The 25,073-nt window shown below is 49.4% G+C and overlaps 1 protein-coding gene across 1 annotated transcript in view; it reads right to left on the bottom strand.

Moving 5' to 3' along the window:
• Window positions 1–25,073, bottom strand: part of Tead4 (TEA domain transcription factor 4) — a gene marked incomplete at its 5' end in the record, with an annotated part of 45,150 nt that overhangs the window by 8,984 nt on the left and 11,093 nt on the right. Inside the window, 7 exons of the mRNA XM_036181957.1 lie at window positions 6,126–6,299; window positions 7,070–7,209; window positions 10,022–10,077; window positions 10,534–10,577; window positions 11,660–11,788; window positions 16,061–16,123; window positions 16,405–16,469. Coding sequence (XP_036037850.1) covers window positions 6,126–6,299; window positions 7,070–7,209; window positions 10,022–10,077; window positions 10,534–10,577; window positions 11,660–11,788; window positions 16,061–16,123; window positions 16,405–16,469 — 671 coding nt within the window. The remainder of the gene's footprint in view (window positions 1–6,125; window positions 6,300–7,069; window positions 7,210–10,021; window positions 10,078–10,533; window positions 10,578–11,659; window positions 11,789–16,060; window positions 16,124–16,404; window positions 16,470–25,073) is intronic.

Genomic DNA, 25,073 nt, shown 5'->3' on the forward strand with positions numbered 1-25,073 from the left:
TGTCCCCTGAGGGAAGGTGGAGGAGAAGAAGACTTTGGTCTTACTTCCCCGGAAGAAAGACTTTGCCAGTATTTCCTGGGAGAAATGTCAAGATCTAGAAAAAGAGTCCAGCTGCTCTCCTTTCAGAGTGCATGGTCAGAGCTTAGTCTGCCCTCCTCTCTGCTACCAACTGGCATTCCTCCGAGCCTTTCAAACAATCCAGAACCTCTCCCAGGACCAGGACGAGCAGCCAATCTGTGCCTGGGGGCATTCTGCTTGGGAGGCCCCACAGCTTGACTCTGGAGCCGTACTGTTTCCATATAGGCATTGCCTGGCATATGTGGGGCCCTGGGCTCCCTATACCCAAAACTTATAAAAAAAAAATAAAAAAAAATAGCCGGGAGGTGGTGGCGCACGCCTTTAATCCCAGCACTCAGGAGGCAGAGCTAGGCGGATCTCTGAGTTCGAGGCCAGCCTGGACTACAGAGTGAATTCCAGGAAAGGCACAAAGCTACACAGAGAAACACTGTCTCAAAAAAACCAAAAAAATAAAATAAAAATAAAAAAAATAAAAGGAATCTACCAGCTAAAAGAAGGCAGGAGCCAGTGAGAAGGGCCCTAAATGTGTCTTGTCCTCCAAGGTAGTATACTAATAAACATACCTTGCCACTGCCAGCTGGGCTTCCCTTCTGACTCCAATCACATCCCAAGGGCAGCTGGCCCAGTCTGAGAGAGCCATTAGTCCCCTCGCATTGGAGGGGAATCCAGGGTCCCCGAAAACACATCAGAAATTGGAAAATGGAGGCTGCCTGTATACCACAGTGATGCTAATTGAAGCCCACAACAAAGTTCACATTTCCCTGGTTCATCAGAGCAAGGTGCAGCCACAATCACTACACCCTGCACAGGACTTTAAAGAGGACCCCACAGGGAGCTCTGTAGAATTCTTTCCTAATGTTGGCAAGGTGGAGATGATGGCTGGAATTCCAGTGGCCATGACCTTGAGGACAGAGGCCACATACTGAGGATGAAAGGAGAGAGGACTCAGGCTACAGGGATGTGACAGAGCAGTCAGACCATCCCTGGAGAGTCTACCCCGAGGCGCCCTCTACAGGAATGAAAAACTTGACTTATTTATGCACCAATGCTTTGGGCTTTGGATAAATTGCTCTCAGATATAACACTGTACTAAGCCAGAAATTAGAAGACAAAATAAGAAAGTCTCTGGAAACAGAGCCCGAGCAAATAAACTGGAAAATATAAAATGACAGTTGAGGGCCTTGCCTTGCAAGAATGAGAGCCTAGGTTCAATCCTCAGAACCCACACAGAAAAGCCAGGCTGGGCGCCATACTTGTCATCCAGGCTCTAGAGAGAGAGAGGTGGATCCCTGGGGCTCCTGGGCCTAATCAGCGATCTCCAGGCCAACAAGAGACACAAAACACAAACACATGGATGACTCACACCAGTAACCCTGGCTCCCGGGAGGCTGAAACAGGAGAATCGCTACAAGTCTGAGGACGGCCTAAACTATAGAATGAGTCCCAGGCTAGCCTAGACTATACAGTGAGATTCAGTTCCAACTCCCCAAAAAGTAAAAATAAAGAGAATAAGCCAGGGAGTAGGGCAGCTTGGGGGATTCAGGAAAGAGTGAAAGGCGTGGTCAAAGGAGTAAGAAGCGTAAGTATTCCCAAACAGAAAGACTTGGATCTTCTGAGTAAAGGTGTCTACCAAGTACAGAGCCGAAGACGGGAAATAAGACAACATATACCCCAAAGATCGATCATCAGTGTGAAATGGAAGACACAGAAACGGAGGAGTCATTACAGCCAGAGAATAAAAAAGCAGGTCATATAATTCCCTATGTATAGGGAAGCAGAATGGCATCAGACATACACATCAGAAGACAGGGGAGCAATGTATTCACAAATGGCTGTGGTACTTCAGGTGTGGTGGTGGATATTGCAATCCCAGAACCCAGGAACTAAGGCAGAAAGGTCTTAAGTTCTAGAACAGCCTAAGATATATAGCAAGACCCTGTCTCTGTCTGTGTGTGTGTGTGTGTGTGCACGAACGCGCGCGCACTCAGGCACAGAGCATGTAGCTTCTCTAATGTGCAAAACGCATTCATTCAATACCTAGCACCAAGCAAAAAATAGAGAAAATAGTTTTTGACCTAGATTTTTCTATCATGTATAAGCATGCACACACACATTTCAAACAGGAAGAGTCATTTATAGGCTGTGCTGGTCAGTTTTGTGTCAACTTGACACAAGCCAGAGTCATTTGAGAAGAGGGAATCTCAACTGAGAAAATTCCTGTTAAGATTGTACTGCAGGGCCTGGCAGCAGTGGCACACACCTTTAATCCCAGCACTCGGGAGGCAGAGGCAGGAGGATCTCTGTGAGTTCCAGGACAGGCTCCAAAAGCTACACAGAGAAATCCTGTCTGGGGGGGGTGGGGTGGGGGAGGGACAGACGGTGGGGTGGGGGGAGACTGGACTGTAGGCAAGTCTGTAGTGCATTTTGTTGACTGATGTGGGAGGGCCCAGCCCACCATGGGTAACAACATCCCTGGGCTAGTGGTCCTAAATGCTAAAAGAAGGCAGGCTGAGCAGACCAGTACAGTACTCCTCCATAGCCTCTGCATCAGTTCCTGCTTAGAGTTCCTGCCCTTGATTTCCCCAGATGAAGGGCTGTAAGCTGAGAGATGAAATAAACTCTTTCTTCCCCAGATTGCTTTTCATCATGGTGTTTACAATAGTAATAGAAACCCTAAGACACAGATACATCTTGTGGTTTTTTCCTGGAACTTTCCATAGCATGTGCTCCAATCAAATGAGCTGGATGTGCCGATAAGCGAACTGTGAAAGCCCAAAGACTATTTATTGATAACGCATAGGAGAGGCTCAGGCTCGCAGCTATGTAACTACCAGTTCACTCAGGAGCAGGGAATGGAGGCACTCAGGAAAAAGCTCTCCAAGAGGAAGGAGGGACCAGTAAGATAACAGTTAGGAGCATTAGAAAAAAATATTCCCTCCCAATTTTATATGGTGGTTCTTAGGGAGCAATCTGTAAAATTTTAAGAATGACTTCATCTAAAAATATTCAATTTACATGTACAAATCCACTCACATATAGGAAAAAGAAAAGGTATGCAATAAAGGAAATGTAGTCATAATATAGTCTCCAGCTCTTTGGGGACCAATCTACACTGTCAAACAAAATGCAAACAGTGCATGGCTTTTGGTAAAGTGTTTATGACTCATTCCATGTGAGTAGACTGACGTGTTGGGAAATCGAAGTAATGCGGCTGATTTTTCTTCTATAATACCTTAGTCATGACATCAAGATACAGCAACCTAAATATTTACTAGCACAGGATATAAAAGAAGCTTGTGGGCTGGAGAGACGGCTCAGCAGTTAAGAGCACTGCTGTTCTTCCAGAGCTCCTGAATTCAATTCCCCACAACCACATGGTCACAATCATCTATAATGGGATCTAATACCCTCTTCTAGAATGCAGGTGTTTATGCAGATGGAGCACTCATATACACAAAATATATGAATAAACATGTAAATAATCTTTTAAAAAAATAAATAAATAGCCGGGCGGTGATGGCGCACACCTTTAATCCCAGCACTCGGGAGGCAGAGCAAGGCAGATCTCTGTGAGTTCGAGGCCAGCTTGGGCTACCAAGTGAGTTCCAGGAAAGGTGCAAAGCTACACAGAGAAACCCTGTCTCAAAAAAAACAAAACAAAACAAAAAACAATAAATAAATAAATAAATAACAGAAAACGATAATTTACCACTCTGGGACTTTGGAAGGCATTAACACAAGAATCTGATGTTTTTCATTATTAAAGACTCTTGGGGGCTGGAGAGTTGGTTCAGAGTTTAAAAATACTGGATGCTCTTTCTAGAGGATCCTGCTTCAATTCCCTGCACCCACATCGCAGCTCACAACTCTCTGTAACTCCAGTTCCAGAGGATCCGACACTCGCACACAGAAATACATGCAGGCAAAACATCAATGCTCATAAAAAAATAAAATAAAAGTAAAAAGGAATCATTAAAATTTTTTAAAAGACTCTTGGTATTAATTAACAACTATGAACACACTTAACTAAGATCAATGGGATGATATGTAGCATAATAGTAGAGCATGTACAAGGCCCTGTGTTGATCACCAACACCCCTTCCCCCAAAAGACACTCCCTGCTTCCCATCCCATACTAATTAAGTCCTAGAACTTTTTTTTCTTGTATGTGGAGCTGAGGATTGAACCCAGGGCCTTGCGCTTGCTAGGCAAGTGCTCTACCACTGAGCTAAATCCTCAACTCCAAGTCCTAGAATTTAATTTAAAGATCTAGCATCCAACTCACCTTAATTTAACTGCTATGCTTTCTTTCCTTTTTCTTTTTTCTTTTTTTTTCTTTTTGGTTTTCTCCGTGTAACAGCCCTAGCTGTCCTAGAACCCAATTTGTAGATCAGGCTGACCTTGAACTCACGGAGATCCAGCTGCTTCTGCCTCCCCAGTGCTGGGATTAAAGGCGTGTGCCACCACTGCCCAGCTACTGCTATGCTTCCTATTATTCTATCTCACATACCTTTCTCCAAAGGTCCCTGCTACCTCCTGCCTTTTCTGCTCATACATTGCCTGAAAAGAAATGGCCTTTCTCCTCTCTGTCTAGCAGATCCTGCCTACCCCAAATCCAGGTCAAGGCGCCATCCTGTTTGGAGAAGAGTTAGTTAGCTATGCAGTCATAGGAGAAAATGTACACATCGTCAAGGTAAGGCCCAGAGTCCCTAAATGCAGCACTTGGAGTCTGCAGAGATCCAGGCGCTGCCTTAGCTGTAGGCGGCGCTGGGCTGGGCTAGGCATTCCTAGGCAGGGCCCGACAGCCAGCTGGAATACTGTATGCACATTTACTGTCAACATGTTCTTTCCAGAACAAGAAGCTTCCAGATTACCAAGAGTCTCGGGAGCACGTTAGGCTGAGACAATCTGGGGCGGAGGTAGAAAGAGGGGCCCTGTAGGGCTGGGGTGCAGCTCATTGGTGGAATGCTTGTCAACCAAGGCTGAGGTGGGTCCATGGCTCCAACCCCAGCACTACAAAATTAAAAAACAAGCAGCTAAGCCGGGCGGTGGTGGTGCACGCCTGTAATCCCAGCACTCAGGAGGCAGAGGCAGGTGGATCTCTGAGTTCGAGGCCAGCCTGGTTTACAAAGCTAGTTTCCAGGACAGCCTCCAAAGCTACAGAGAAACCCTGTCTCGGAAAAAAAAAAAAAAAAAAAAGCAGCTAAACAGCAGGCTCGCCAACACTACAAGCTAAAGAAACTAAAGAAAGCACCTGGGTGGTCCTCTGGGGTTAGCAGCAGCCATGGGAAGCGGGAAGTCAGCACTGGCCTCCCAGGCCTGGAAGCAGAGATGGAAAACTCCCATGTCTGAAGCTCAGTCAGGTGCCTGAAGGACTTCCTGCCCTTACTGGCCATTGGCCTGGTCTCCCTATGTTCCTTCTGAGTGTTCTAGGCCCTGGAAGGAAGCTGTGAAGGCAGTTCTGTGCCTCCTAGCCTCAGAGGAGAGCGCCTGTTGGCTCTAGGCACCCAACATTCACTGAGGACAGCGGCAGAGGGCAAGTCTGTAGACAGGGCTGTTGGAGACAGATATGGGTATTTCCTTTGGGGCAGCCTGGGCTACAGCAGGTGACATCCTTAGCTACGCTCCTCTTTTCATAGCTGGAGAACCAGGCCCAGAACCAACAGCTCCATGTAGACTTTCATCCCTCACTACCACCTCCTTAAGGTCCGGCTCCTGCCCAGAACCCTGCCACAGCCACCATCAAAAACAAGCCTCTTGAGCTAGGGTGGGATCCAGGAAGGTCCTACCTTAGTGTGCTGGAGGCAATGTTGTCTATCTCCAGCACAGTAAAAAATGGAAAGAAGAAAGGAGGTCAGAAGGAGGGAGGAAGAAATGAAACAAAGGCCTTTTGTCATCTGCTGCAGCTCTACCATCTCACTGCCACATTCAGGCACTCCCAGCAGCAGTGGCCTCTGGTGTGTGTCCCTCGCCTCCCTGCATCCTCGCCTCCTCCTTTCCAGCTTCCTCACCACCTCAGTGCACGGAAGGAGAGGCCCGGAGCTTACCCAGAACTTCACAAGGAAGAAGGCGTTAGAGGGCCCCCGATCATATAGCTCCTTGAGGCCACCCTTCTTCTCCGGGAATTTGTCATAGATCTGGCGGATGTCCACGGCTTCGAGGTAGGGGTCACTGTAGCTTGGGCTCGACTGGCTGATGTGCACAAACAGGTGCTTGTTGTACTGTGGATCAAAGAACAATTGCTCTGCAGGGGATGCCGGAGGGTGGGGCAGAGAGACAGCTCAACCGTGTGCCTCACTTACGACCTGGAGCAAATCACATTACGTCTCTGGCCCTCAGTTTCCTCACTGGGAAAAGGGAGACAAGACGGGTCAGCGGCAACTTGCTGTATAGCTGGCTAGTTTCCCTGAGGATGTGAAGCACACACCAGAGACTCCTCAGCTTCCTGAGCGCCCCTCACAGCCAAGGAGTGGAGGACAGGGGGGTGGAGGGTGAGTTGGGAGGAAAGGACGCTAGAATAAGAGGAGACATAGGAGAAAGGGGAGAAGCCTGAGAGCTGAGCGGGAGAAAGAGGCCAAGGAGGCTTGAGGTGGGAGATCTACAGAGAGCAAGGGGAAGAACAGAGCAAAGGAGGAGGGGATGGGCGGGCAGGCAAGGGGAGAAGAAAAAAACGAGGAATCTATGAAGCCCTGAGGGGAGAGTGGGAAGAAAGGTAAGAAAGCCAGAGGAGGCAAGGGATGGAAGGTGAGATCTCTGGGTCTTCTGAGTCTACCTTGGAGACAGGACTTCCGGGGGTGTGTACTGGGGAACCTACCATGGGGCAGGGCCTCCGGTGGCAGGGACATGAATAGCATGGGGACAGAAACTTCAGGATTTGAGGTCTAATTTGAGGACAGGGCCTGTGGGATTGGGGCCCTACAGCAGTAGCAGAGCCTCTGAGATTAAAATGGCCTCTCTTGGGGTAAGACAGTCACACATGGGAGAGACCTACTGTGTCAGGATCTTGCTGGCGCTCCAGGAAAGCGGAGAACTCCAGCATCCAGAGCTTGGAGCTGGCCACACTGCGGCCTTGCCACGGGGAAACTGGCGGTACAGAGGGCGACGGGGTAGGTCCTGCAGGAGACTCAAAGCCTATATGAAGGGAAAGAGACACATGGAACCTGCCCCTGCTTGTCCCTCACACCGATATCCTCTGTGAAGACCGGATAAAACCAGTGAAAAGTGTGCCCAGTGGCAGGACAGAGCCTGTAAATGAACAGCTCAGTGGGCCCAGGCTTCTGCACAGGCCCATGCTCAAGGCAGATGCATGCTGAACGGTCCAGGAGGTTGTCTGGAAAGCTGCCAGGGCAGGCACTGCAGGAGTCTTGCCCTAGGGCCATTTCCAGTCCAGGCAGGAAGATAGCCAGCTGAATCAACCAGCACAGTGATTCTGAGGCCCCGGAGCAGGAAGCTTCCAGTTGACCCACGGAATACCACCCACAAATAGGGTTTCAATGAACGCAGGCCTAGGTCAGCACTGATAAAGTGTGCCCCGTATCACAGAAGACTCCTTGGTGCCCCTGAGGCTAATCAAAGGGAGGCTTAAGGAAGTCTTGAAGTTGGGGGGGGGGGGACTTGGGGGGGGGGGTATTCCAAGCTGGGAAGCAACATGTGTGTGTGTTGAGGGGAGGGGTGGGGGTGGCTGGGAACCAGCTGAAGGAATCTGGAAAGCCACAACTTCATGGAAGAGCAGGTCTGAACTGGTGGCTCCACAGTCAGCCAGGGGTGCTGGCAAACAGGATGGATTCTACTCCGAAGTCAAGGAAAGCCAGTGGTTGAATTAAGTGGGGCTGGGAAACTGTCAGCTTTACAATCTCTTTTTCTTTCCTGGAATACTGGGGATGGAACCCTGCCTAGAGCAAGGAATGTGAACAAAAATTCCTGAAAAGAAGCTGTGTCTAGCTGGCTGTGAACAAAAACTCCTGGAAGGAATTTCTGGGTCTGCAGAGAGACCGATGGACCGATTGGAATTCAGTACTGTGGAGAGATCGGAAATGTATAGGTTCAGAGGCTAATTACTCTATCTTGGGCTAGTGTTTGCCTTCTGGCACAGCCATTTCTTGACTCACTCTGTGTCTGAACTAACACCTCAGGATAATAAGTGGAATCCTCCTAGAAGCCATCCACTCAGCAGAACGTTAACGTCTGCCAATCCAAGAGCTAAGAGTGACATCAGACAGCATCTTTATAGACCTATAGGCCAGCTCCCCTATCTCGGTGGACCCGCCTCTCTGGTGTACCCATCAGTGTACTGGAAAATTGCCTTGATATATATCTTTCTTTGTTCAGTAAAACTATGAAAACCCTGTGAAACTGTTTCCACAGTGGAACATGGAATTTGGGGTGATCTAAATCAGTGTTCCCAAGCCATGATGGCTCCAGAATAAACTCTCTGTTATTCCATTTAAGAGCAGATCTGTGGTTTTTATGTTGACAGCACTCTAGGCACATTCTCTGCCACCGAGTTTGGCAGTTTTTCATTTCTTCTTCGCTGTGGGTGAAGGGTGGGACAGAGGGGGACACATTAGAGGTAAGGTCTGCATAAATCAAGTTCCTTCTGGAAGCCTGGTGGCCACTAGTATCCTGGGCAGAAGCAGTGAACTCAGGCACAGGGTAAAAATAAAACAAAATAAAAATAAAGGAAGAGGAGACCAAGAAAGACCAGGCCAGAAGAGTGGCCAACCATGCTGAACACTCCAGCCCATGCTTAGCGCATCTGCCCAATCTTTCTTCCCCTCCTGCCTGCAGCCCCAGTGCACCAGGAACTGCTGTGTATACAGCAAAGGAAACCCACTGGTATATGCAGATACCAGCTGGGGGGGGGGGGCACAAACAGACATGGCAATGAAGAACACCCCTGACAGACAGAGGTCTGCAGAGTCCAAGGTGGTACCTAATAAACAGCAGGTACCTGACATGGGCGGCGCAGGTAGGAGGAACCACAGCCCTGGAGGAGCAATCTAGCCACAGCCCAGAGGCAGAGCAGGGAACACAGTAACTGAGTCTCAGGAGTCCTGCAGATCTACTACAGAGCTCAGATCTCATCGTGAAGGCACCACGGGTTCCAGCAAGCATGTTAGGCCTGGAAATAACATGGTGAGAGATGCTTGGAGAATCTCAGGGAGCCGGTTAAGAAGCCACTGCAGCTATCCAGGTGAGAACTAGGAGGATCTGAGTACAGACTGCATCAGCATGGACAGAGGGAAGAGAACAGAAAAGAGAACAGGACATGAGGACTGGCCCAACTCTGTGACTCTGCCTGTGGGGGTGAAAGGAGCAGTGAGCAGACACCAGGAATGGCAGGAAAGCCTGAGAGGCCAGAATGTCACAGCTGGTCACTCTCCAAGGAAGGTTGAAAGCCTGGCCTGAACTACAGTGTGGAGGTGGCTGAGGAGGCCAGCCTCTTGAGAGCCGGTCAGAGCCAGTCCGCTGAGGCCTGAGGGGGGACCCAAGCCAGCACCTTCAAGCTGCTTCTGTCACATTGCCCAACAGCACTTTCCAGCCAGCAGGGTCTCCTGTGCTAGGGAGGGGTCAGGCTTGCAAACCAGCACCCCTCAGCTCCCAAATGAGAGGCAGTATGGAAGCCTGAAGAGCCAGCACATGTACCCCACAAGAGTGGCCTGGGGACATAGGCACTTCCTTCCAGTTTTGTGTCCCAGCCAGCCCTGAGCACAACTGGCAAGAAGTACAGCATGTGCTGTCAACTCAGAATGCCATGTCACCTGAGGCATGGCTGCAGCATGCTGACCAGAGGAAAGAAATCTGGTACAGCCAGAAAATTGGGATGTATAGTTTGGACCCATGAGGTCATGACATCTAACAGGATCCCAGGTGCTGAGAGCCTGGGACCAGAGGCGGGAGCCACAGGGTATGACAGGTAGGGAATCATGCACCATCTACCTACCTGGCAGAGGCAGTGGAGGCTGAACAGCATAGGCATTTTGAGAGAAAGGTTTCACACTGTGGGAGAAAGGAGAGAGGAGGCCATCAGCCACAGGGTGCCTCTGGCGGCTTGGCCATTGGTGGCCTTAGCAGACATTGGTTTCTAGGGCCCACCCCTGCCAATTCCTTCAGATTTTGTGTTTGAGTCATGGAAGTGATAGGTCTGTTGGGGCAATCCACCTCACACCCTCTCCCTAGGCAAGCAGATGTCTCTTTGGGTACCAGGCTTGAGAGTCTCTCTTACACCCTGTACAGATGTGCACTTCAGTAAACGGCACTCCGAGTGGAGGCACTGCAGACTAATGTCTGGGAGTAAAGCCTTTTTCCTAAGGTCATGGCCATCCTGGAAAGGCCAGTCTCACACTGCAACCTGTCTCCCCCTGCTCCACCTCCCAAAGCCAGGCTCCATTTCCTAAAATTCTAGGTTCAAATCCAGTTCAGGGAGTGAAAGGTAGGAAATCAAACCATACTCACTCATGGGACGTTCCAGGTTGGCCTGGCAAAGCTCCTTGCCAAAACTGTGGAGGTAAAATACAGACTCAGCTTGGCTGTGCTGTGCATAGGGCCAGAGCCCACGGGGATTGTGGGAAGTCTGTAAGGGAGAGACCACGCAGGCCTCTGGCTGTAAAAGGAGAAAGAAAGACCGCTCCGGCAGTGGGAGGAGGAAGAGCCAATGCCTCTGTTTAACTGGCTGATGCTAACAGGCAGCAGCCACACGAAGGAGTGTTCCCTGTGCTCCTCGGGGAGAGCCAGACTCGCTGACCCTACACCTTTCTCCCTCCCATTGAGACTCACGGGGCTCTTCAGCATGTAAGGTTGGGAGTTCTAAAGTCAAGTAATCTACCCGGGGCTCAGTGGTAGAGCGTGTGCTTAGCTTGCGTAAGGTACATGGTTCCCACCTCGAATACCAAAAATGATGTAATCCAAGTGTCTACACAATCATTTTATGTCCTATCTATTTACAACTAGTACCTTCTAAGAGTCCCTATGAAATACGATGGTGGAGAGGCCTGTGGAATTCAAAACATGTCCCTTCCCTACATGTGAGGACAGACAGAGCAAGTGGAGCACCCCAAAGGGGCTATATGACAAGACTGGGAAGGAGGACCGTTTCTGGAACACCCCAAAAGCATGGCAATGTGGACATGGCTAAGAGACTGGTTGTCGGGCTAACAAAGTCAAAATCCGTGCCCAGGTTTGTCCCTAGACATCAGCTGTCCACACGGAAGGTGGGCTCTGCTTGGATGCTGAGCAGGAGTAGGGGTCAAGGGTGAATGTGGCTACGTGCGGACTCCATAGTGTTACGTCAAAGCCTCAGGGTTCATCTCCAGTCCTTGGACTTCTGCTTCCTCATCTATACACTAAGTCAGTTTTCATCTAGCCAGCTAATGAGAGCAACCTCTCACATCTCTTGAAAGGCCCGCTGTGTTGTTGCTAAGGACCTCAAACTGTGGCTCCACCGCCAGCAAAGCCATGGTTTAGAACGGGCTCTGGGAGAGCTCAGAGAGAGGGACTGAGACCGGCCACTGTGCCCAGCTCTGCAGAAGAGAAGGTATGAGAAAAGCTGTGTTGGCCTCTTGCTCTGGGCTGCCCCACTTACCCCTGAGATTGTTGGGTAGCCAGGGCCCCGGGCAAGAGCCATTTTACTGTGGAAGGCTGTGGCGGAGACGATCTGGGCGGACGACATGGCAGCCATGCTCTGCAGGGCTTTGTTCTTAGCTGCCTGGTCCTGGGGAGACATGGGAAGCGAGGACCTTAGCAGGGCCACCAGCCAGGCTCAGGGGAGGCATGATCTGGCCTTAGGGGCAGAAAAGCTGTCCAGTGCCAGTAGCCAGAGCTGGGGACCAGATGTGGCGTACTAACATGCTGGTAACTGAGCCGGGGCCTTGGCTTCTCTGATCACTTTCCTCATCTGTTGTGGAAAAATAAAAGTAGCTAGAGACTATGTCAGACTGTCTGACTGCCCACCCTTCCTCCCTCCCTCCCTCCCTCCCTCTCACCTCTCTCTCTTCCTAATGCTGGGGATGGAGCCCAGCATACTAAGCATGTGCTCTACCATTGAACCCAGAGCCCCGGTTACAATCTTTATAAAATGGAGAGCCTAGGGAACCAATATTTCCCAGTGAATGGAAATTTGGTAGAACTAAGTCTGCCTTGAGTAAGACAGGAGTTAAGGCTGGCAGATACCTCTGTAGCTTAACAGTCTGCAGGACAGTCCTCCCTCGGGCCACACAGCAACTCTGAGGCAGGATGGATACAGTGTAGTCCTGAGGCTCAAGAGGTGTCTACCCAGAAGCCACTCAGAAGTCTAGAAATGGGTGTGGCCTGAGACAACATACTGAGGACCCTGAGAAACGCTAATTCACTTTGACCCTGGGCGGGCAGAGGATCAGCAGGATCCCTCTTAGGAGGTGAAGAACTGGGGCTCAGAGAATTTAGCCTTAAGAGAGTGGTCCAAGCTGGGTGGTGGTGGCGCATGCCTTTAATCCCAGCACTCGGGAGGCAGAGGCAGGCGGATCTCTGTGAGTTTGAGGCCAGCCTCGTCTACAAAGCGAGTTCCAGGACAGGCTCCAAAGCTACACAGAGAAACCCTGTTTCGAAAAACAAAACAAAACAAAACAGAGAGAGAGAGAGAGAGAGAGAGAGAGAGAGAGAGAGAGAGAGAGAGAGATCGATCCATGCTGTGGCTCCAAAGTGTTCCCCTAATAGGTTGATGGTTATTTAGAGATGGGACTCTTAGAAGATGATTACACAGTCACAAGGGTGAGTCCCCATGATGGCATTAGTGGCCTACAAAAAGAAGAATGACTTGTGCTAGCTTCCTCCGTGTGGTGGTACCCTTCTGCATGTTTTGATGCAGGAAGAAGGCTCTCACAGATATTGGACAGATACTATAGTCATGTTTTCAGATTGCGGGCCTCAGAAGCATCCGTTCTTTTTCCTAGTAATTATTTGTTTTATGTGTGTAAGTATGTATGATGTATGTATGTGCAGTGTGCACATGCCTGGTACCTATAGAGGCCAGAAGAGGGTGTCAGGTCCCCTGGAACTGGAGTCACAGGTGGTTATGTGCCTGAAGTTATTAGCTACTTACTATATAGGTATGGAAACTGAACCCAGGTCCTCTGCCAGAGCAACAAGGGCTCTAACCACTGAACCACTTTCCAGTCCCAAAAGCACCTATTCTTTAAACCTTTCTCTCTTTTATTTTCCCTTTTGTGTCGAGTCTGAGCCTCGGACCTTGCAAATGCTAGGTACCCACTCTACCACTGCATCTGCTCTATCCACAGGCCCTATCCATTGTTTTCATGATGCTGAAGCTTGAACTCAGGGCCTTACCCATTCTACAGAAGCACCCCACCCTTGAACTATACCACCAACCCCCCCCCCCTTTTTTTTTAAATTTGAGATAGGGTCTCACTGGAATGCCCAGGCTGGCCTTGAACTTGGATCCTCCCAAGTAACTGAGATTATGCACACACACACACCATCATGCCCAGTTCCCCTCTTTTTAAAGACAGAGTCTGCCTATACTATCCAGGCTGTTCTCAAACATGTGGGCTTGAGTGATCTTTCTGCCCCCAGCCTCCTGATAAGACTATAGGAACATACAATCACGACTAGTTTTTTGCTTTGTAATTACCCAGTCTGAGGAATTTTTGTATCATCACAGAGAAAAAGACATTCCAGGTTGGAACAGAGAGGACCATGCCAGCCAAAGGGGCAGTAGAAATGTGTTAGGATGTGGCAGCAGCCAGCACTCACTATGGAAGACATGGAAGCCATACTATGTTCTGGGCTTGTTCCCCACTCAGAGACGTGAGTGGGTACGATGTGTCATGGGTACCCTTGCCCACTGTCCTTCTGTGGCTAAACTTGGGCCTTGTTCTCAAAGGCCATCTCTGACGACTGAAGTCATGTACTTCCAGGAGGAAAAGATATTTTAGACCAGCCTTCCTAGGCAGGCCTCTCCCTGAGGTGACCTGGCAGGCCACATCCTCAAGGCTGCCGAGATTAACAACTGTACCCGAGTCCAGAGAGCTCCATCCGTTCCATGCCAGCAACATGTGTCCCTTCCTGTATCCTTAATCCAAACAAATGACAGGGCTCAGGAAACCACATCATCAATATGTGAGGCAGGAGGAAGGGGAAAGGACATCGTAAGGATGACATCAGTGGCCGGACGGCAGGGTCAGGAGTCATGTATTTTCCACTTCAAGGGGACCTTACCTACCTATCACCCTGTCATTTTCTAGATGAGAATACTGAGTGGGGCTCACAAAGGGTGCAGGACCTGACCATGAGACGGAGATGGGGTACAACAAGCCCAAGGATTTCTGTCCATCCTAGAGCTTGATAACTGTGGTTCCAGGAGCCTCGAAAGTAGGGTAGACTCCTCAGGCCAATTTCTGAGAAGATGCAGATACACGACACTTTGGGTATTTTAAGAGGTTTGTGGGCCGGGTGGTAGTGGCGCACGCCTTTAATCCCAGCACTCAGGAGGCAGAGGCAGGTGGATCTCTGTGAGTCCGAGGCCAGCCTGGTCTAGAAAGTGAGATCCAGGACAGGCTCCAAAACCACACTGAGAAACCCTGTCTTGAGGGGTTGGAGATTTAGCTCAGTGGTAGAGTGCTTGCAAGGCCCTGGGTTCGGTCCTCAGCTCCAGAAAAAAAAAAAAAAAAAAGAAACCCTGTCTTGAAAAAAAAAAGTTTGTGGCTCCTCTTGATGCCTGACTAGAAATCCATTGACTGCTGTCCTCAAGTCTCAAGTTAGAAGCAGACATGTGATTCCATGAAGCAAATATGGATGGTAGAGACATCCCAAAGAATTGAACAGTCCCCTAGACACTCTAAACATTACATAGCTACTCTGTCCTTGCTGTCACCAGAGAGGGACATGGAGAACAAGCAGCTCTTTAAGACTGGGGGTGTCCCAGGGCGGGATTCACAGCTGTAGGCAGGCCAGCTGTCCTGGGAACAAAGGATGGAGGTGCTGAGCCTCAGCTACCGGTGCGGAGGACAGCTGGGCTGAAGACAGGAAGACAGGAAGTGTGAGGACAGTGGGAGTGGCTTCCTAGGAGGCAGAGGTCAATGGTTCTACCTCTGGGCTGGCACCAGATAAGAAGTGATGGACAAGCCGGATGGTGGTGCAACATGCCTTTAATCCCAGCACTTAGGAGGCAGAGGCAAGTGGATCTCTCTGAGTTCAAGGCCAGCCTGGTCTACAGAGTGAGTTCCAAGACAGCCTGGGCTACACAAGAAACCCTGCCCCCCCCCCACACACACACAACAGTGTGAGGTCATCCAGTCCAGTCCAGCAGCTTTTAAACTAGGCTCTGAGGTAGTACAGGGGTCTTCCTTAGGTATGAGAGGCTGTTCAGAAGTTGGTGCACGGGTAGGGGGAGTCCTGGTCTACTCTTTGCCAAACTGGCTACAACCAGAATGACCTCCTGGAAGGCATACTGAGGTGAGATTTTGAATAAAATGAGAGTCTCTTTGCTTCAATAAAGATGTATCTACTGGTCTAATCCAAGGGTTCAAATGTTAGACTTTCCTCCCAAGTGGCCAGGCAGGCCATGCAGTTAAGAACTAACTCCCTGATAGAGAGCTCACTTCCTCCTAATGCTCCCCAAAAGGTGATGCTGGGCCCACAGTCCTGGAGGACTGTCTTCCTGAGGGGACCCACCTGCAAGTGGCTTTATACTGAGGGGGTTCTGGGGAGATGATGGAACTGCCCTCTCAGAGATCAGAGAGGGCACAGAAATGCTGAGTCCCAGGTAGGGCCCGCAGGAGACTGCCATCCACATGCATGGATCTACAGAGAGGCCACAGGCGAGGCCTGGCCGTCCTTAATGGCGAAAAAAACATAGACTCAGCACAGTGGGAGCCCCTGAGCCCACAGGCTAGACGTGCTCAACTGGAAAAAGAGTCCCAACTTCTAGAAAGCCCCCACTGCACCCCAAGTCCAAGGGTTCTCTCCTTGCTGACACTGCTTTCCTTACCTTGAGTTTGGCCTGGATCTCCCGGGCTTTTCGACGGGCAAGCACCTGGATGTGGCTGGAGACCTGTAGCAGAAAGAGAGAGTTCCTGTCCCTACCTCCCAGACCGCTTACGCTTCCCCAGTGCTCAGCCTTTGTGGGGAGCTCACTCCTGCCTGCCCCGGTTCACCTTGAGCCTGGCAGTACTGCACCAGGCTGACGTCAATGATCTGCTTTCCCCCCTAGAACCCTGCAGAGGGACTTAGACTGTCTAGAGAAGGGAAGGACCAGGGAACCGAGAGAAGTGGGTGCCCCCCCCACTCCCTTGGGAGCAGGTGTGGTGGGTAGGGCAACCTTTCTGGCCTCACCTGCTTCCTGGTGCGGGTCTTCCCTGTGCGGAGCTTGATGTAGCGTGCGATCAGCTCATTCCGACCTGCAGAAACACCCACAACCTCTCAGTGAGGAGTGCTTGAAGGTGAGCGTCTCACTCTGCCCTCCTTGGGTGGGACTTGGAATAAGGACTCTGTAAGTTCTCTCCTGCCCTCTTTGGAGCACAGGGATAGCCCAGTAGTGAGAAGAGACAACGCCCTTCCTGGACAGACTGATGGCAATAACAGAATCAGGACACATGGGCCACCGCCCCTCAGCCCAAGCTCCTCATTCCACAGGGCTCCTTAAACACCTCAGCCCCTCCCTGGCTTTCTATGTGGGGAGTGCCTGGCCCTTGTCTAGGAGACTACCAGGTTCTGCTGCCTCTGAAAATGAGGAGGAACTTCAAGATGGTTGGTGGACAACAGGGCCATGAGAGGCATGGTAGATGCCAGGGAGGAGGCCGGCCTCTTCAGACAGAAAAAGCTCCCAGGAAATGTAGCTCAGTGTTGAGGATTTGTCTAGAAGGCACAAGGCCTTAATTCTCAATCAGGCCTCACCAAAACCAAAAACAAGACCCAGGCAATTTCTTAGCCCAAGGCTCTGCCTCAGGCCAAGTGGCAGAATTCATCTAACATCTAACATCTAAAAAGCCACCACCTGGGGGCTATACTACGTCTCCAGGACTCTCAAAGACTGTAAGAGCCAGCCACACCCTCTGTTACTATAAATGAGATCAAAGAAGATGCATTGGGTTATTATCATTATTACTCTTATTTATTAGTATTGAGGCAGGGTCTCATGTAGCCTAGGCCAACTTTGAACTCATTACGTAGCTGAGAATGACTCTGAACTCCTGATAATCTTGCTTCCATATCTTAAGTGCTGGAATAATAGGCATGTGCCACCACACCAGGTTTTATACAGTGCTGGAAACCAACCCTAGAGCATTGTGTATGCTAGGCAATCACTCTCCCACCTGAGCTGCATCCTCAGCCTGTTTTCGTAGTTGTTACTTTACTTTATGTGTATATTCATTTGCTTTTTTTTTTTTTTTTTTTTTTTGAGAAAACGTATGGCTATCTAGCTCCAGCTGGCCAGAAAATATGTCCATCCTTGATTCTCCTACCTCTGTCTGCTAAACAGAACTCAGTAGCTAAGTTAGGGGGCACATATCCACATAATGGAGCAATGTATGCTGGAAACAGATGTGTTTGAGGATGAGTGATGAGTTCAGGCTTGGGGAACAGGTGGGCCTCAGTGGGACCTCGGCCACTGGGTAGGGGAAAAGCAAAGAACAAAGAACATCAGATGCCCGGGTGGTGGTGGTGGCAGCACCAGGCAAATTTTTGCGTTCCAGGCCAGCCTGGTCTACAGAGTGAGTTCCAGGACAGCTACGGCCACAAAGAGAAACCCTGTCTCAGAAAGAGACAGGGGGGAAGGGAGGGAGGGAGGAAGGCAGGCATGAGCTGAGCGAGAGGAAGGCTGCTAACTGTCACCCCTTTGCTCTACATCTAGGCCAGAGGGCATAGCAGAGGCCAGCCCTGTCAGCTGAGGCTGGAGTGGCCATGTGAGGGAACTGCTGTTGCAGGGGCAGGTGAGGCAACCCGGCTGCCTGCCACCTGGGCTGTAACTAGAGAGCTTGGCCAAAGCCAGGCTGGCCCCCAAGCTGACCTTTCCCCATGGCCAAGTCCAAATTAAGAGCCTTCAACTGCCAGGAAGATGTGCTGGCCTGGGAGCACTAGCTTGTCTGTGTCCAAGGGAAGGAGGAGCAGAGAATCAGGCCCCCGGGCGCTCTGTGAATCAGTCTGCACCTAAAAATGTGAGTCCTGAAGGATGTCTCTTCCTCAAAGCCGTCTAGGGAAATGCATTCCATAGGGGCATGTCCAGCAGTTCTGCTCTGCGTCTAACTACAGGCAACTGTGCTACAGCTATGAAACACGAGGCCTAAGTCATCAGTGCTTGGATACAGAAAAAGGACCACAGAAGTGGGGTTAGGGAGCCAGGCTTGAACCTGCAGCTCTACAAAGGAATGATGGGACCAGAGCAAGTCACTTTCCTCCACAGACCTCCACCCAGCCTTCTACACTAGCTTAAAGTCTTTCTTCTATGTTTGACCACACAGATTTTCATTGCCTTAGGACGCTGAGCTTAATGCTAGCTGAATGAGAACTACGGCCAGGCATGGTGGCCATACCCCTTCAACCTGGGCTACAGAGAAGACCCAGACTTCTTTTCTTAAAGGCAGGAAGTGGAGCAGGAGGACAAGTCTGTTGTAGCTCAATCAGTCTCTTCCTCAGGAAGGAGAATACATTCTTAGCCTAAAGAAGTGACCAGAGTTCAGAGACGAGGGCCAGGGATAAGTTAGGGGTGACAGAGAAGAGGTTTGGGAGCCACGGGCCAATCCAAGCCTGGAGATATGGTGACGAGTCTCGGCGTTAGTGGTGGGGCAGCTGGAGGGACAGGGGAGGCAGGTGTCTTAGTCAGGGTTACACGCTGTGATGAAATGACCAAAGCAACTTGGAGAGGAAAGGGCTTATTTGGCTTATACTTCTACCTCACAGTTTATCATCAAAGAAAGTCAGGACAGGAACTCAAACAGGGCAGGATCCTGGAGGCAGGAGCTGAAGTAGAGGCCATTCAACCATGACTTGCTTAGCCTGAGAACTCAGGACCACCAGCCTAAGGGTGGCACCACCCACAACGGGCTGGGCCTCACATTAATCACCAATCAAGGAAATGCCTCCAGGCTTGCCTACAGTCCATCTAAAGGAGACATTTTCTCAATTGAGACCCCCTTCGCTGATGACTGACTACTAGCTTGTGTCAAGTTGACAAAAATCTAGCCAACCTAGCAGGGGATGTTAGGAACCTCAAGGACCATCTGGGAGATAGCTCTTGGGCTGCTCCTCTCTCTCACGCCTTGGCAGCTCATGAGTTATCTCCGCCCATTAGAGTCTCAGTACCCCAGAGGAAAAGAATACACTCAAGCTTCAGTTCTCACTCCAATCTGCACCTCCAAAGCTGGGAATTGGGGGGAGGGAGAGGGTGCGCAGGGTAGGCACATGCCTGTGACCTAGCACTTACAAAGCAAGAGGATCAGGAGTTACAAGTTAGCCTGGGCTACATAACGAGACCACGTTCCATAAAACAAGTATGTTAACGTTTGCAGTATCTGGCACCAGGTGAATGAAATCAAAGCATGGATGAAGGAAAGACTGTGTCTATCACAGTTCCACTTCCAAAATATTCCCAGAATTAGGCCTCTTTCCCCACCTCAGTTCTGTGGTCCAAGCTACCATGCTCTGGCCTGGATCATCAGTCACCTCCACCTCGCTCCCTGCTTCAGGCTATTCTCAGCCCAGCAGCTGACATGTCTACTAAAATCCAAAAAGTACTGCCCTGGCTTCCCTGTTTTCCTCAGAGGAAAAGAGTCCAAGTTCTGCCAGGTGTAGTGGTGGCGTTGGAGTCTCAGCTACTTGGGAAGCTGAGAGGCAGGAGGATTGTTTCTGCCAGGGGCTGGACACCAGCTTAAGCAACATAAGAGATCGAGTTACTTGGGAGGGGAAAAAAGAGTGAAGGGAGCTGGGAACAGTGGCAGAGCCCTTTCCTAGTGGACACAAGGAACCTGCAAACACACACACATACACACACAGACAGGCACACAGACACACAGACAGGCACACAGACACACACACACAGACAGGCACACACACACACACACACAGACACACAGACAGGCACACAGACACACACACACAGACACCCCCCCCACACACACACACACAGAGTTCAAATCCCTCCGAGGGCCTGGAAGGACATTTGTCCACCCTCACACCAGTTCAGTCACTTCATCTGCCATTCTGAGCTGCTTCCTGGAACATGCTGAGCCCACTTGCTCACTAGGCTTTGTGTTGGCCATCCTTCCACCAGAGAACCTCACCTTCTTCATGTAGTGTCTGGAATGGTCTCATGGCCTGGATGGAGATGGATGCCATGGTCTGTGACATCTTCCCTGACCACGATATGAGAGCAAGGATGGTCCTCCCCACCAGCACATCTCAGCTTACCCTTCCTGTGACTCCCACTTTTATCCATATACCATGCAATGTACTGATGTTCCGGGTACTGTCTTTCCCCCAAAAGTGCACCCTGAGAATGCATTCAGGGGGTTATTTTTTGTCTCTGTCAGATACCTAGAAATCTCCCTGGAAGGTTGAGGAGATGATTCAGTGGATAAAATGCCCAAGTGAGAGGACTGGATGCCCAGAACCCATATAACTCCAGGCAAGCTTGGTAGCTTGGAAGGCGGACATAAGGCACCCCCTGAAGCAAGCTGGACAGCTCAACTAGCCCATATCAGCAAATTCTGTGTTCAATTATGAGAGTGAACAAAATAGAGTGATCAGTAAAGACTCCCGATGCCAACACACAGGGAAACAAACAGACATGCTAAATCCCCAGCCCCTCTCTATGTAGTTTTGGTGCCTGTCCTGGATCTCACTCCATAGCCTAGGCTGGCCTTGAACTCACAGAGATCTGCCTGGCTCTGCCTCCCAAGTGCTGGAATTAAAGGCGTGCACCATCGTTACCCAGCAATAACTAGCTCTTAAACAAACAATAAAGAACCGAATGGCAGTCAGGTGGTGGTGGCACACACCTTTAATGCCAACATTTGGGAGGGAGAGACAGGCAGATCTCTTGAGTTCAAAGCCAGACTGGTTTGCAAAGTGAGTTCCAAGACAGTCAGGACTACACAGAGAAACCTTGTCTGGAAAGACCAAAAACAAAAACGAACAAACAAAAGACAAAAAGAAAGAGAACTGAATGATAAGGAGATCAAATATGCAGGAAACTGGTTTAGACTTCACAGACAAATAGGGGAGCTAAATGAAGTCAAGCAATGCCTTCAGACTATTCCTAATTCCTAAGGCACTTTTTAATCTTATGAGGCTTTTTCTGTATATAAGCAATGGGAGTTCTATGGAGCTAAAGGCATTTAAAACACAGGAGACTCTCTTTAGGAAAAAGAATGAGAAGGTAAAGACTACAAACACAAAATTAGGTGTGAACATTCTTGGCTAGGGGTGTGCCTCAGTGGTAGAGCACTTGCCTAGCATGCACGGGGCCCTGGGTTCTGTCATTAACACCGAAAGGAAGACAAGATAACCTCTCAGACAGTGATGGATGCTTACTATTTTGATGGTGGCAATATTTTCACAGGTGCCCAAATCTGCCAAAACTTATCACCATGTAGGCCTTAAGCACATGTCATTGACACTCCAATAAGATGCCTTGAAGATTAAATTCAGGGGCCAAGGAGGTGCCATGCCTGGCAACCTCAGTTTGATTCTCAGAACCCATGGTGTAAGAAATGAAATGACTCTCAAAAATTGTTCTCTTACTTCCACATGTGCATTATGGACAAATGTATGTGCTGGACATATGCACGAGAGAGAGAGAGAGAGAGAGAGAGAGAGAGAGAGAGAGAGAGAGAGAGAGAGACACACACACACACACACACACACACACACACACACACACACACAGACTTTTCTTCTTAAATTAAAGGTATTCTTCCCTTGAAGCTCATCCAGATCTTGGGAGTTGTTTGCCTAATTTTCCTAAATAAACCTACTTATCAAAAATTTAAAAACAACAATAACAAAAACAAAGTTTAAAGGTTTAGGGTCTGGGTGTGGTGGCTCACACCGGCAATCCTGGCACAATGGAGAACTCCTGCAAGTCCTAAGCTTAGCTGGAGTACACAGCAAGACCCTGTGTAAATAAAGGGGGAGGGCTGAAGGATGCGCACTGACCTAAGAGTATCTACTACTGTTCTTGCGAAAGACCCAGGTACAGTTCCCAGCACCCACATCTTGGGAAGCCTGTACCCTCTTCTGTGCTCTACAGAATGTGGACCTACATGAATGCAGTTCACATAAATTCATGATTCAAATAAATTAGAAAAAAGAAAACCTTAGAGCCAGGAGTGGTGACACCCACCTTTAATCTCAGCACCCAGGAGGCAGAGGCAGGTGGATCTCTCTGAGTTCAAAGCCAACTTGGTCTACATAATGAGTTCCAGATCAGCCAGAGTTCCAGATCAATCCTTTCTCAAAACAACAACCACAAACCTCATGGAGAGATGATACAGCTCAGTAAGAAGAATGCTCAACTGTCATGCAGGAAGCCTGATGTTCAACCCTGCCCCCCAGCACTGCATAAATCAGGTGTCATGGTCCATGCCTATAGTTCTAACACTGTGGAGATGTAGGCAGTTGGATCAAAAGTTCAAGGTCATCAGGATCTCCAGATGGCAAAGCAGGTAAAAGCCTTTGTCCCATAGCCCTAACAACCATAATTGTAAAGGTGGGAAAAGACACTACCCACTTGTCCTCTGACTTCCACACACATGTTATAGCATGTGTATGCCTATACATACACACACCAACCAACCAATCCAAATAAACAGAGGTCACAAAAGTGGCTCAGCAGGTAAATGTGCTAGCTATAAAGACTGAATTCAATTCCCAGGACCCACTTGGTGGGAGGGGAGTTCTCCTCTGATCTCAAGATGCACATTGTGGCATGCCCACATCCACCCACATCCATCCACCCAAATAAGTAAATGGAATTTAAATTTTAAAAAAATTAAGTATGTAATTTTTTAAAAGAAATTTTAGTTCAAACTTTCTTTAAGAAAAAGTTCACGGGCTGGAGAGATGGCTCAGAGGTTAAGAGCATCGACTGCTCTTCCAGAGGTCCCGAGTTCAATTCCCAGCAACTACATGGTGGCTTACAACCATCTGTAATGAGATCTGGCACCCTCTTCTGTATACATAATAAATAAATAAATCTTTAAATAAAAAAAAAAAAAGAAGAAGTTTAGAGTCTGGTGGGCGGTGGTGGTACACACCTTTAATCCAAGCATTAGGGAGGCAGAGCTGGGTGGTCTTCAGAGCCGAGTTCTAGGACAGCCAGGGCTATACAAAGAAACCCTGTCTTAAAAAAGTAAATAAATAAATAAGTTCAGGGTCATCCTCAGCTTCCCAAGTGCTGGTATGATGAGTGTGTTACCACCCCTGGTTCCTTAAAAAAAAATTTTTTTTAGCCAGGTATGTAATACAAGAGAGAGAAGCAGGAAGATCATTTTGAGTTTAAAGAACAGACTAGACTACATAAATTTCCAGGCTAGTCAGGGTTATAAAACAAGACCCCAAGTCAATAATCTAAAAAGAGAAAATATCTCTCACTAATTTTGAGGTACAGCCCTTGCTGTATAATAGGTCTGAAAAGCTCCCTCCTCCTCAGTGGGATCTTTGAACCTCTGACCACCATCTCCACATTCCCTGGCCTCCAGCAACCCAAATTCTCCCTTCTCTCCAGTGAGCTGCCATTTTTAATTCCATGGTTAAGGTTTGGTCACACAGTGCCCAGTCCTGTTTGCTCAGCATGCTGTCCGCAACTTTGCATTCTCCTGTCTCTGTGCTGTTCACCTCAGGCCATCAGCCTCCTGCCACAGGAGAAACCAGCAGAGGTGAATGCCCCAGCATGGAAGTGGAGTTTCTGAGGGTGTTTGGAGCCAAGAGGGTCAGAGTTTCCTTCCTGTCACATGGGAAAGGTCACTGCAGCCACACACTGCCTCCAGGACTGGTTGTTATCCAGTTCACACTAATATACACAGAGCAACCATCAGCTATTTCTTCCCTTTGACTCCTGCAGTGTTATCAGTAGTAACCAGATACTCCGCCGGATCAGCAGAAGTGTTTACACAAATTCAGATATGGAGTCACATCTGTATTTCTACCCCTGCGGCATATCCTCACACAGCTCTACACAGCTGGCAGGCCACCTCCACGCTACAGATGGGGAGGTCTGGTAAGTTATTCCAGATCAAGATCTCAAGTGGCTGAGATTCAGATTTATGCAGACTGGCCTAAGACCCTCTTTTTTTATGTCTCCTTTCTTGTTTGTTTCATTTTAAAGAGTTAGCTACTTATGGATTTACTTAGGGGCAGAGAGGAGATGGCCAGGCAGGATGGAAAGCGTGTGGGGCGGTGGGGGCGGGAATGTGGTCCTGGAGAGGGAATTCCCATGTATGTCAAGCTTGTAAAAAGGAGCCTTGACAAGAAGAAACCTGTAGGAACACCAGGAGTGGTGGAGCACACCCATAATCTCAGCACTGAGTCAGGAGGACTCTTAGTTGGAAGCCTGCCTGTACTACAGTGAGTTCAAGGCTAGCCTGAGCTATATAGTGGTATGTCTCAAAAACATCTCCCACCAAAGGAGACAAAAGGGAGGAAGGGGGTGTGGAGGGAAGGAAGGAGGACAGGATAGAAAGTCGACATAATTCAGAGGGAGAGAAAGAGAGGCATGTCCCTGTCCCAGCCCTGCCGCCAGCTGTATAACTGCAGGTCAGCCGCTCAACAGTTGAGCTCAGAAGTCAGGGAAGCAGGAGGCCACCCTGGCCTTCAGAGGAGACCCTGAGCAGCTGAACATTGCAATGTGGCAGGTGGTCTTGGCCCACCCCAGAGAGGACCTGGGAGGGGCTGGGAAGGATATCCCCACCAGACAGATGGTAGACCCATCTGTCAGAGAACATGTGTCCAACAGCTAGAACACAGAGCTCAGATCCATGGCCCACCCTGGGAAGAACTGCCCAAGA

This window comes from Onychomys torridus, chromosome 3, assembly GCF_903995425.1.
Source record: "Onychomys torridus chromosome 3, mOncTor1.1, whole genome shotgun sequence".
NCBI lineage: Eukaryota > Metazoa > Chordata > Mammalia > Rodentia > Cricetidae > Onychomys > Onychomys torridus.